This window comes from Protopterus annectens, chromosome 8.part0 (genome assembly GCF_019279795.1).
Source record: "Protopterus annectens isolate FY-2018-M chromosome 8.part0, PAN1.0, whole genome shotgun sequence".
Classification (NCBI taxonomy): domain Eukaryota; kingdom Metazoa; phylum Chordata; order Ceratodontiformes; family Protopteridae; genus Protopterus; species Protopterus annectens.
This window is the reverse complement of record NC_056741.1, coordinates 306,712,549-306,726,119: the sequence shown is the minus strand read 5'-3', so window position 1 is coordinate 306,726,119 and position 13,571 is coordinate 306,712,549. Positions and strand designations below refer to the sequence as shown.

Here is a 13,571-nt window from a genome sequence, read left to right as displayed (position 1 = left end):
CACAGCAAGGTTCTTCAAGTTAAATTTGCTTACGTTGTACAAAGACAAATTTCTCAGAGAAAATGTTTGGGAGTTGGCCCTTGTGACAGAGCTCCTGCAGTATCAGGGTCATATGTAGTGACCACAGGCTCTGCACTGTGAAGGAAGTTGTGACTGAGTGACAGAGAAGAGAACAGTGAATAGAATATTCTGTATATATAAATTAGCTTTATATTTAAGCAAAAAAAAAAATGACCACAGCAATGAGTACTGTGGCAAGCCCAATTCAATGGATCAAGATTTATCATTGGAAAAGATCTAGCAGCTGCTTTTACTAGTTGACCCAGAATGATCAGTTATAATACTACTAATTTTGAATGTTTATCATCAGCTTGGTATAATTTAAGTTCAGGGCTTACACTCTTATAAACCTCTTTCTTAATATGAATGTACTCTACATTATTTAAGGAAACAAAGATTCAGATTTATAATAAAAAAAATAGAATAGGCTTCAGGATGTCACTTAAATTTGGAGATACGTGTTCATGTCAAACGTAAATTAATTTAAAGCACTTACATAACACATTGAGCTGCACTGAGGAATCAGCATATCCAACTTCATTTTCTGCTGAGCAGGTGATGTTTCTCATATTATCATGTACTGACACATTAAGAATCTTCAGCAAAATCTCAGCTTCAGAATCAGGGTGTTCCTTAAATATAAAAAAAAATGAAAAAACAAATGAGAACGCATTGCCGACCTTGTATGTGCCTAGTGGTACAATGGAATATCTTTTGCAGGTTTCCCTATCCATTAATTGACTCATTCATTTAATGTGATCATATCAATAAACATACTTGAGATATTCTAGATAGATGCAGCAAGACAGAAAGTGGAGCTGTATCATTTGAAATAGAAGGTAATGTTACTACCTGGCTGTGATGCTATGATGCCATAGCATGAAGACAGTTCTGAAGGCTGAATGAGCAATGCTATATAAGTATCTAGCTGGAAACAGCTGGGGAGTTAGCAGAAATGGGTGCGTGGTATTGTATCTGGATAAAAAAGTTTCTGAATTCAAGCTACACTGGCAAAGTACTTCTTTTGAATGAAAGTAAGCAAGAACTATTAATGTTTCATGAGCCTTAGTGGAAGGCGTTCTTTGATCTTATTAGATAAAATTTCTTGCTATCACTTCCCAGTATGGAACCTTGCCATGCAATGCTTAATATAAAATTAATTTTTAATATTAGGTCCACTGTAGACAATGCATCAGAGGTCCACAGACTGAGAGCACGACTGTGTATTTGTGTACTTTTTCCTTGACCTGCAAAGTTATGCACTGAAATGGGTGTAAAACCAGAGTCGACATTTAGTCTATAAGATGTTATTGTTCTGGTTTGTCTTCGAAATTTTTTTTTTTAATCCGATTGTTATGTTCTACTAGCGTGAGAGTACTACGTACATTTCAGACTGCTAAAATTTGCTGTTAAAAGATGAAAACCAAATCTGAGTCTGGACTAAGTATAGCTTATAAGCTATCACTCTGTACACTGCTACAGTAATTTTAAGAATAATCAGATTCACCACAACCTTTACTGTGGAACCTTTATGAAATAGTTCATGCTTTGAATCATATTTCAAACTTTTAAGTGGAACTGTCACAAAGTATTTAACATAAAACAACAGTCTTATGTCTTCACAGCATTTCTGATACATAGGTTTAAAAGTCTGGCAATATACAATATCTGAATTTTAGATTATCAGCAAAGAAATATACTTTTGTCAATCATTGACTAATATTGCGGAAGATGTAATAAGGGATCTGGAGACCCAAGTAGATAGTAACCTCTCCTTTGATAATCACATTGCCAAAGTGGTTAGAAAATCCTTCTATGTGGCCCACCTAATCACAAAAGGGTTTGCATCGAGATCGAAAGAGGTCATTGGGCCCCTCTATGCATCACTTATCAGACCCATCATAGAGTACAATGCCCCATAATACAAGACACCTGCAACAACTGGAAAGACCACAGAAGTACCTCACCAAGAGGATCACTGGCCTCAAGCAGATGGCCTATGCAGCTTGACTGAAGAAACTCCAGCTGTACTTGGTTGCATACCGCCTACTCAGAGGTGATCTCTGCCTGACATACAAGGCCATGTCCAACCCAGAATTGATGGACATGCTCCACCTAAAGAAAACCATATCCCCTCAAGCCGCACGCTCCAGGGATCTAAAACTCACCACAACAATAAATAGCACGTGCTGGAGGGATAGATTCCTGTCCAAGAGACTTCCCATGCTCTGGAACAAGATTTCAATCTACATTAGGCAGAGCTCCTCACTGACGCTCTTCAAGAGAAACCTTGACGAGTGGATGGGAAACAGAAAGTTTACCCCGGGGATCACTTCAGTGGCTCTGCTGGACAGAGGCACAGGGAACTAATCTAAGGGGGTGGCGAAAGCCAACACATTCTGGCTAGGCTTATAAATGCTTTCAGGCAGATAGCCTAGTACCTACCTATGAACCTATTGGCTGTAGTGTATTTATATTTTGTGTAAATGATATGCATGTGTGCAGTACAGAGTGCAACAAGTCAGCTGAATTGGGATTCTGTGAAATGGAGAAATTATCCTCTCTTCAAAGTGTATACTCACATTAAGTAAGGGAATGTAAGGGATAAAACCCACTAAATAAATGTGTGGAGGTTTTACACATGAAAAACATGACTGACTTCTGCTTTGAATTACTTTTTTTCAAATTCTTGTGGAATACAAACTCATTTTCTGTCACCATATTAAAAAACTTACTGATACCTGTCACATTTAGTGCCTGTCAGGAAAAGTGTTTCCTCTCTCAGTCCAAAAATAAATATTCTGCATCTGTTTAAGAAGAAACATTGTATGTACCTTTTGTATAGTGAAGCAGATAACAAGTCAAAGTTGACATCTTGTGTAAAACAATGGCAATTGATGAATTTTCCTTGAAGAATCAACATCATTTGCAGTTCCTGAAAAGAGCAATTGACTTCTGTACAAATTTAACACTGACTAATATAGTTGCCTTATCCAAATATGAATCTAAATGGTCTGAAATATTTACACTTTCCAGGTATTTTAAGCTTGTATTGCATTTTCTTAACACAGATCTCTGATTTTGACACCTCTTAGTATTTCCATGTGCTTTGTTTATTGCTAGTTTATGTCTAGGTAGATTCTGTAACAGGACTGGTATTTTGTTAGAAGTTTTAGCATTTCTCCAAATAAAGCAAAATTAATTTTAAAACAGTTTAAAAACTGGTATTTTATTTTATTTTATAAAAACACATTTGCTCTTGGAAACATAATCTGAAGATATGATTTCCTTACATGATACAACTGGTCAACTGTGGCTTTACAAATACGCTTTTAAGAAATGTGTATAATAACAAATAATGAAAGAACTATGATTATGTAAAACATACCTTAATAGTGATCTCTGATTCCAGATCAATGGGGTCCCACTTTGCTGTAGGTGTTGGGATTCCTGCCACACTGCACACAAGAGTGATATTGCCACCTTCCAGCAGTGTGAGATTCTCATGCCGTATTCTCACCTCAGGCTTACCTACCAGAAAAAAAGATAATTAAATTAATATTTCGTCACACCTTTATAAAAACATGGAATAGATGACCAAGTAGTGAGCGCACACGATTGAAGGACTTACTGTAGGACCTTCTGCTTAAACTCTACCACCTAATTAATGCATCCTTTTCCTACTGTAGTGTGTACCTGCCAAAATAATAGACAATGGTGTGTCAACATAAAGAGTAGAATTGCTACTGTCTAACTGATCGACTCATTTCTTAAAATATTCCCCTTTAATAAAAGAGTGCCCACATTGTTTTGATTTACAAAATCTTTTGAAATTATTCCATTTATGTTGATGGTATGTCAAAACTGCGGTGGTGGTGCTGTGGTAGCATTGTCGCCTCACAGTAAGACGTTGTCCTATTCGATTCTCATCTAGAGCGTCTTCTGTGTGGAGACATGCATGAATGGGCGTACCTTCGTTGAAGGTTGTGCATCAGGGCTGGCAACTCGGCACGTAAAAATCCACTGCCAATCATTAGCGGACCGGAGTTCCGCTGTGTGGCGACCCCTAACCTGGAAAAGCCGAAAGACACAACAACAACATGTTGATGGTGTGTCAGTGCTTCATGAAAGAATGAAGTAGATTTAAGTGCAAAGAATAAAGTATTTTGTACTGTTCGGCTAAATGGCAAACTCACAGAGCCCAAAGCTGATACAGGTTCCAAGTGTAACGTTATGTCTGCAGAAACTTTTGCTAGACTGTGTAAAGGTGAGAGGATTAATTTGGCAAGGTGACGAAGCTTGTTGCTTATGGAGGTGAAGAAATTCAAACTGAAGACTCAGTAGTGCTTTAATGTTAATCTGCTGGAAGAAGCTGTGACTTATTATTTTAAGCGTCAAGAAGCTCACCCAGTCATTATTAGGGCTCAGAGACACTTTAAAAATAGGACCTCTTTCATTTAACAAGGAAGTACATCATGTTAGCTTAAAAGACCACTACTCTAATTTTACCCAGCACATTTTTTCTACCTATGCTGATCTTTTTAAAACAAAATAAGCAAACTTCCAGTTGTGTACTCCAGGAAGTTAGACCCAGAGGTCAGCCCAGTTATCAGTCCAGCACATAAAGTTCCAATAGCCGTGCAGGACAGAATCAAAGCCAAACTAGATAAAATGGTGTGACAAGGTGTGATTTGTCCAGTTGAAATTCCAACTGAATGGCTATTTCCTATAGTGGTAGCTCATAAGAAAAACTCAGATGACATCAGAATATGTACTGATCTGTGAGATTTAAACAAAGTGCTAAAAGTACCTCATCATCCAATGCATACAGTCTAAGTCACAGCCTTAATGCCAAATGCCACTGCAAATCTTCATTGCTCATTAATTTCAATACTCCATTAGGCAGGTATAAATTTTTGAAAAAGCCATTTGGGATAAATTCGGCAAGTGAAGTCTTTCACCGTGCGATGGCACAAATTTTATCCTGTTGCCTATGCATCGAGAACTCTTACCAAACTGAGATGCAGTATGTCCATATCGAGAAAGAGATTTTGCCAATTATGTTTGCATGTTTGATGTTCCATGATTATGTTTATGGTAGACCTATTCAGATCGAAATAGGCCGCCAACCATTAGTCACTATTTTGAGAAAGCCAATGCATTCAGCTCTAGCCAGACTACAACGTATGATGCTGAGATTGCAAAAATACAATTTCAATCTTGTCTACAAGAAAGGTAAATACCTTCATCTTGCTGATACATTATCCAGATCGCCCCAAAATACCACTGAACAGACTGACAATCAAGGTTCTTAATCAATTGATGATTTTAAAGTCATGAAAGTGAATAATTTTTCCTCCACACGTCTTGATGAGCTGAGAGATCACACAGCCACAGATCCAGTTTTACAAAGGCTCAACCACTTTATCAATCATGGATGGCCATCAAGGAAATCTAGTTTTCCTCAAGAAGTGCAACCTTATTTACCATACAGAGATGAGATTTTGTCTGACAAAGGTAACATAATGAAAGGTCTGAAAGTAATTGTTCCAAAGTCCTTGCAACCTGAGTACATTACCATCTTTCACCGTGGTCACCTAGGAACCGAATCTACCAAAAGAAGGGTGAGAGGACTAATATTTTGACCTTCTATATCATAAAGACATTGAGAGACCACTTTTTTCTTGTTCAGTATGTAATAGAACAAAGCCTCCTCAACAGAAAGAACCACTTCAGCTTAACCAGATTCCGGAACTACCTTGGTTGACAGTAAACACTGATATCTTTGAGTGAAATGGTCAACATTATTTCGTGACAGTATACTCTTACTCCAGTTGGTTCAAGATTGACCTACTTCCCAACCTAGCATCAAGTACTGTTATTACTAAGATGAAGCATCATTTTGCTGCACTTGGTAGTTCGCACAAAGTTATTTCTGACAATGGCATGCAGTTTACAAGCCAACAGTTCATAAGATTTGCTGAAGAATGAGACTTTACTCATGTCATAAGTAGTCCAGAGTACCCACAGTCAAATGGTTTGGCAGAATGCGCAGTTCAAAGTGCAAAACACTTACTAGAGAAGTTGAAATGCGACAATAGTAATGTTTTCCTGAATCTCTTGAATCTCAGAAATATTCCTCATGATAAACATCTTGGTTCACCTGCTCAGTGACTTCTGTCGAGACAAGCTAGAACCACATTACCAGTCAGTAGTCAATTGTTGGTTCCATGTGTCAAGAACAACAGGTTAGTGAAAACCAATCTGTTGAAGAAATGCTTATCCCAGAAGTCCTACTATGATAAGACCAGCAAACCGCTCAATCCATTACGAGAGGGAGAAGTGGGAAGGATGCCAACATCCAAAAGTTATGATCGGATTGGTGTCATGAAGAATATTGGTCCAGAGCTGAGATCGTCCATTGTGGAGTCAGAAGGAGCAATCTTTATGTGGAATTGGAAGCATTTACTACTGGTGTCCGAGGCTATACCACAGCACATAGCCTGTGAGAAAGACTCTATCTCAGAGTGAGTTGTTCGGTATTCCAATTCCAGAGGAAGTTCCAGAGGACATTCTTGTTCCTGTGACGAATAAAGAAGTTCCTGATACAAGTTGTGCACTGCAGTATGCCACTGTTTTTAAATTTAGTCCCACCTGTTATGTTACGAGATATGGTTGAATCTCTAAACCCTGTAGCAGATATGAAGCAACTTGGACATGAACATTGTGTTTTGGTTCCAACGTACATAATAATGCATGCTTAGATTTAACATTGTTTTGTATAAAAGGACAATCTTTTTAAGAGGGAGGATGTAGATCAATATGTCTGTATATACCTTTAAGAAGCTATCCAAGGGCTTGCACTAGCGTATAAATACAGAGGATGTGCGAATCTGACTGCCATTTTGTAGTTAGCTGTTGAGATGCAAGCATGTATGTTTGTAAGCTCTGTTTGTTAGTTAGTTCAGTCATATTTGATGCTGCTATCCATCCTGATGTGTTTGTATGTATTAAAGCATCAGAACAAAACCCAGGCCTTCTCATTATTTGTATTAGAAACAAATGAGTGACACCTCTCAAGTCAGATACCACAAAAAAATACAAGGTCGGTGGCAGGTTCTCAATGTGGTTTTCTTTTTAAAAAATTAAAGAAAAAGAGTTGAAAAGTGGCCTGCTTGAATCTTAGTCAACAGGCAAGGTGAGGTTGGCATCCTGTGAGTAGTTACAGTTGGCACCCTGGGAGGGTTACAATGTGAGTGCACAGTTTCTTTTAGGTATGCAAGAATACATACTTAAAAAAAAGGAAGAGAAAAAATAATGTGTTGGAGAAGCATACTCCAGGGCTTGCTGTCAGCTTGCCAAAATTGTTGGAGGTATTGGTGCATTATGCACTTCTTTGGAGTTTAAAAAAAAAAAAAGAAAAAAGAAAAGAAAATTAGCATGCCATGCTCTTAGTGTGTTTAGCTTTAAACCATAAGCAGAATGCAACAAGGATGTTCTCTTTTTGTGGTGTGAGATGCACCGTTTGTTCTCTCTGCAAAGGGGTGGAGGCTTGCAGGATATGAGTTATGAGAATATACACAATTACTGAATAAAAAGATTCAAAGAATGAAAGAAAGAAAGAAACACATTTAATACAGGATGACAGCTCTAGATGTTAGTGGCAGGGGAGGGAATGGGTGAGGATTAGGCTAATGGCTCAAGAGCGATTACAAGCCTAGCCAGTTTTACCCAGATTTTACCCAATTTTCTATCCATCAGGGAAAGATAACAAGGGTCAGAAATGGGGTTTTGGCAATTTTTATAGACTGCCTCTGTCCATAAGGGTCATGGGTGCAATTCCAGGAGTGAATTTGTGATTTCCCATCCATTGGTCCAGATTGCACTTGAAGATGGTCAGGAAAGGGCTCTGATCCATGTGAATAGGAACCCTATTTCAGAGGAGGGGCAATCTCAGGGACACATATCTGTCTCTACAAGTATGATCTATTCATATCAGAGATTAGGTTTAGATCTTTGGAGTGGATAACCCTTGTGCAGTTAGTTTTGAAAAAATGCAACATTTTCATCAAGATTGGGGCAGAGACTGCCTTATAGGTCAGGTGCAAATCACTTCTCAGTAATCAGTAGGAAACTGAATACAGCGATAGGGCTTTTATTTGATCCACATATGACATGTTGGTTATACCCTGTATTTTTTGGATGAGAACCCTCTGAAGACACTCTAACTGCTGCAGGTGCCTGGTGAGGTACCTGCCAAAGGGTGCATTGTACTCTATTATTGGCCTGATGAGGGCCGAGTACAATGGTACTATGACATCATTAGATATGCCCTTATGTATATGCTTAGTCACAAAGAATGATTTTCTAACCACCGTGGACACATGGTGGTCAACGTTCAAATTATTATCTGTCTAAGTACCCAGATCCCTCACAACTGAATCTACTTTGGGGGGGGAGTTCTATCAATGTTGTAATTTTCAGGGGTATTTGATTTTCCAAAGGGTATTATTATGCACTTCTTCACATGTAGGTTCAGGGCATGGCTCTGACACCTGTCATTAGTCTGTATTAGACCTTTCTGTAGGATATCAACATCATCTGGGAAGTCAGTGATTGCCCCCAACTTGCAGTATTCACCAAGCTTGGTCAGCCAAAGGCCATCTTCACTTGCCTTGACATCTGAAAAGTATGTCCCAAACAGGAGGAGGCCCAGCACTGAGCCCTGTGGCACTTCGCTGGTCACAGGTCTTTTGCTGGATGTGGTTTCCCCCACAATAACAACATGTCCTATCCATGAGCCCTTTGGCTTTTCCTCTGGTGACATAGAGGTTTATGCCCAATTTTGTGAGTTTATCCATAATACCAAAGCAGGGTATTGTGTCAAATGCCTTTGCAGATCAAGGTAGGTAACATGTACTGACTTAACCTCCTCCATGGCCTTGGCGACCTTCTCAAAGAAGTCCACCCGACTGAGCAGGCAGGACCTGTCCTTGATGAAGCTGAACCAGGTTGGGTCTAGAGTCTGGAGATTTCTTTTGTTATTGTTAATCAGGTCTATGATTTTCCTTTCCATAGCCATGCATATGAGGCTAGTCAGACTTATGGTTTGGTAGCTTCTGGGGTCAGTTGATGGACACCCCTTGTGCAGAGGGATGACTGTTGCTGTTTTCGACTCTACTGGGACAAAGCTTGTCTGAAGACTATGGTTAAATAGAGATTCAAATAGGTCTGCTAGGTCATTTATCCAGCTATTTAATAGGCACCCTGGGATTCCATCAGGGCCCCTTGACACTGTGTTTCCAGTTTTAGTGACAACAGTGGCAAACTGTTCTTTTGTGATAACAGGCAAAATAATGGTAGGAGGTAGTTCATGAAGAGAGACCGGAGATGATGAGGGGGTAAACCAAATTTATTGGCCAGCAGGTTTGCTATTTCTTCGGGCTGAGCAGAGGTGGTACCATCTACAGCCAACTCAGCACACTGTTGAGTGTTTCTCTTAAGATTTTGGACATAAATAAAAATGCTTTGTGATTATCCTTTGCCAGGGTGGCTATTTTAGTCTCGTATTTAGCTTCTGAAGACTTGTCTAGTTCTCTGATTCCCTGTTGAGGCTAATGAGGGATTTTTGTATCTGTAGTGCACCCTCCCACTTACTACTACTACTCACAAATTTCTTCCTTCTGTTGTATAGTCTATTTATGCTAGGGCTCCAACAGGGTGGCTTGTTTTTCCTGCTAGACCTGCATTTAGTTTGATCAGGTACCACTATTTCTATGCAGTTGTTAGTGGTTGCACAGGGCATTTGTTTATACTTCTGCATAGGCCTCCATGTTTTTGGGGATTAAGGAGAGCTTTAAAATTATCTATGGTATCACTTAATAGAAAGTAATTTGCCTTAGAGAAATTCTTTAGGGTTTGAGGGTTTGAATGGTTCTACTGTTATATTTATTTCAAAGGAGACCAAATTAGTATCCATTCTTATCAATGAGGACTTTATTTATTTATATACAGTTTGTTTACCAGGGTAGTCCATTGGGCTGAGAAGAGCCCATTTTCAATGGAGGCTCAGGGAGAAAAGCTCCTTATACAGTATACAAATAATAACCTATTTTTACAGGTTATTACACAGTTTTAGAAATTACAGTATACAGTGGTCAAAAAACAAAACATATATATATATAAGCATAAATCAATGGTGTAGTACATTTTGTTGAAGCGTGGAGGTGGTATTCATAAAAGAGAAGTTATTGAATTGTGCAAAAAACAATAGTGCACGTTATTATGCAGTTTGACTACATCCAGTTTGCAAAGAGAGCAGGAGAAAAACACATATAGAATAAAAATCACTGGTGTATAAAAATCATTGGTGTAAATGCTCTGTATGGAGCATGTGGGTAATAACCACACAAGAGAAGATAACAGAATTATATAAAACAGTAGTGGCAATGAGCCATGCATGGCATATTAACATATCTGTAGAGAAATAGGGGGAAAAGAGTTGTAAGTCTTGTAAGTATACAAGAGAAGAATGTAAGAAATATTTGGAAGCAAATAACATTTGAAGAGAGAAGGAAGATAAAAATAGAGGAGGTCAGTGTTATAACTGAGTTGAGAGCATGGGGGAATAGGAGAACATGGGTAACTTTACAACGGGGGGGGGGGTGCAATTTTCCCCAATGCTTGTGAATACTATGTCAAGGATATTTGAGTCCCTAATGAGAGTTCATATCAGCTGTACCAGAACATTTGCATTGACAATATCTAGGAATCTCTGAGCCTACATGTTACTGGTTGTACATGTTTCCCAGTTCATGTAGTTCAAATCTACCATGAGTAGTGTGTTGGACTGAATGGCAAGTGATTCTAGTAACTTCAGGTATGATGAGTGGTTTTTCATAGTCCATGGTTGGGAACCTGTAGCCAGCAATGATATGGTGGGGGATTTTGTCTATGTTCAGCTGCACATGGAGTAGCTCAAGAAAGTCATCCTGCTTGAGCAATTAAGAGGTGTAGATTCTTTTTTATGAAAATGGAAAAGCCTCATCCTTTCATTTTTTCCTTTTCAGAGGGTGGTCTCAATGTGTGATAGGCATTGTAACCTTGCACATCTGGGGTGTTTTCCACAGCCTTCAACCACAGCTCTGTAACTGCACAGATGTCAGCATTCTCCAGGGTGAGGAGAGCTTCCAATGAGTACAGTTTCTTGTTAAGACTCCTATCATTGAGAAGTAGTACCTTTAGCTTAGCATTAGACAATTTTGTTACATTGGTAGGTCTGTTGGATTGGCACTGCCTAAAAAAAGTACTATGGTGGTGGCTAAGGCCTTGACTAGTATTTGAGAGCCTAGCAGTGACAAGCGCGGACCATCTCTGCCAAAGCAGCATGGTCTGTCAATCATGTTGTCCCAGGCTGACAAATACTGGATCTCCTTGGAATGACACCAGTAGCTAAGGCAATTATTGAAGTCAATCATTTTCTGTTTGTATTATGGTATCATTCTTGTTGAGGATACACTGTGGATCAATGCGAGGCTTTTACCAGCCTGTGACACATATTCAGAGAGGTCCATTATGTCTCTCTTCATATGGTACAGGGAAGTACATCTCAGGTCATTCACACCCATATGGATTATGACTGAGTAATACTGGTACTTGTGGATTAGAGACCTGACTGCTTGCATTAACTAATGAATCCTGGCCTCTGACAGGCAACTGACTGTAACCCTTTATCCAGCATGGGGAGGGGGTTGCCCATGTGTCTCATGATGGAGTCTTCTATGATCAAGATGTTTGAATGTGTGGTGTTTTGCCTTAGCAGCTTGCTTGTGAAGACGCTGTGATGTGTATTTTTATGTGCAGTGATTTGCATTGACTTGGGTTTATTTACATGTGGTTTCTGAAGGCAGTATACAGGAGGCCTCTGAGGTGTTGGCAAGTTACACGTGAGTACCTCTGCATATGTGAGTTTATGTGTTGAGACCTTATTTAGTAAGGGAAATGATATACATTTGCTGACAACCTGTCATTTGATTTGTCAATATGTGAGAGTCATGTATCAATTTTTATATTTTAACTACATCTCTCACATACTTTTTGTTTATTTTAGGATTAAGTGGTTGTCAGTATACATGAGAAGATTGGTACATTGCCTCTGGATGCTAATGTCCACCTGGCTTGTCAGAACATTAGCATGAAGGTGCCTCTCCATGGTTTCAGGTTTGTTACTATGGATTTAACCAGGAAGAAGACTGGGGAGATTTAATTGGACTAGGATGATAGCACACAGACAAAGTGTGCCATATTCATTGTGAACCGCAGCTGTCTATCAAAGCAATACTACTCTGTGCACAACTCAGATGCTTTCAGAGCAGCGGGGGGACTGGGGAAGGTTGCAGAGATAGTTATTCTAATGGAAATTTTAACTTGGTAGCGTTTACACCTATACATGACACTGCTAACTACTGCTGAGCAGAGAGCAGCCATAAGCAAATACTGGGCTTATATAGAATCAGAAGAACAAGTTTTACAACAGCAAGGCCTACAGACCAATCAGGAAAACACAAAATAAGACTTGAGCCAGCAGGTCCCAACTCAGATAGGTTATCTGCAGCACACTTCTGCTGCAACAGTGCAGTCAGTAAACCATTTTAATGTAAAAATGCTGGTTTTAGAGCTCGAGTGCAGGGAAAGCACACAATCTAGATACTACTTCAGTGTAAAACTAGCAGACACAATGTAATTGTGTACTACAGCAGCAGTGGAAACAGTTCAGCTTTGAAACTCTACTAAACTGTGAGAAATGTAAAAATGAATACAGGATTCTTATCAAATACAGTAAAAATAATCAGCAGAAGTGCAAAATTATACTTATTTTTCATTCTATTAGCAGCTGGTGGTTTTAGATGAAGTGGATTTTCTGTAACTCTCCGGTGAAGTAATCAAACCAAGACCAGCACTGAGGAATTGAGCACAAACCCAAGCAAACACTAGGCTTATATAGAATTTGAAAAAGGTTTACAATGATTACTGTGAGTATCACTCATCTCTTCATTTAATTTTGATTTGAAGCTCTTTATTTAAAGTTTGATCACTTCTATTTTGTATCTTATTTTAGTATTGCATTTGTTTTGTTTTAAGTTTTCTGTTCTGTTGGAGTTTTAAGAGTTTTTGGCTAGGGTCAGTTAAAAAAGTTACCAAGAATACCTTTGCAAACTGAATAACATCAGTTAATTAGTGCGAGGAGCTGAGAGAAAGCATTGTTATATTATCTGAAGCATTTGTGTGGTCTGCATTGTTCTGAGTATCATTCATCTCTGCATTTATTTTTTATTTGAAGCTCTTTATTAAAGGTTTGATCACTTCATTTCTGTATCTTATTCTAATATTACATTTGTTTTGTTTTAAATTTCCTGTTCTGTTGGAGTTTTACGAGTTCTCCACTCACCAGCCCAGTCCTTGTTGTGTTCTTAAATTTGGTGGCTTTTGAGTTGCCCACCCCTACTATAAAT

At 38.8% G+C, this 13,571-nt stretch overlaps 1 protein-coding gene across 1 annotated transcript in view; it reads right to left on the bottom strand.

Annotated features, from left to right (window-relative positions):
- NTRK1 (neurotrophic receptor tyrosine kinase 1) overlaps positions 1-13,571 on the bottom strand; it is a 921,476-nt gene that overhangs the window by 523,715 nt on the left and 384,190 nt on the right. The window contains exons 6-7 of the mRNA XM_044079803.1: positions 3,449-3,591; positions 557-692 (exon numbers count right to left, since the gene is read on the bottom strand). Of these exons, the coding sequence (XP_043935738.1) occupies positions 557-692; positions 3,449-3,591 (279 nt within the window). The remainder of the gene's footprint in view (positions 1-556; positions 693-3,448; positions 3,592-13,571) is intronic.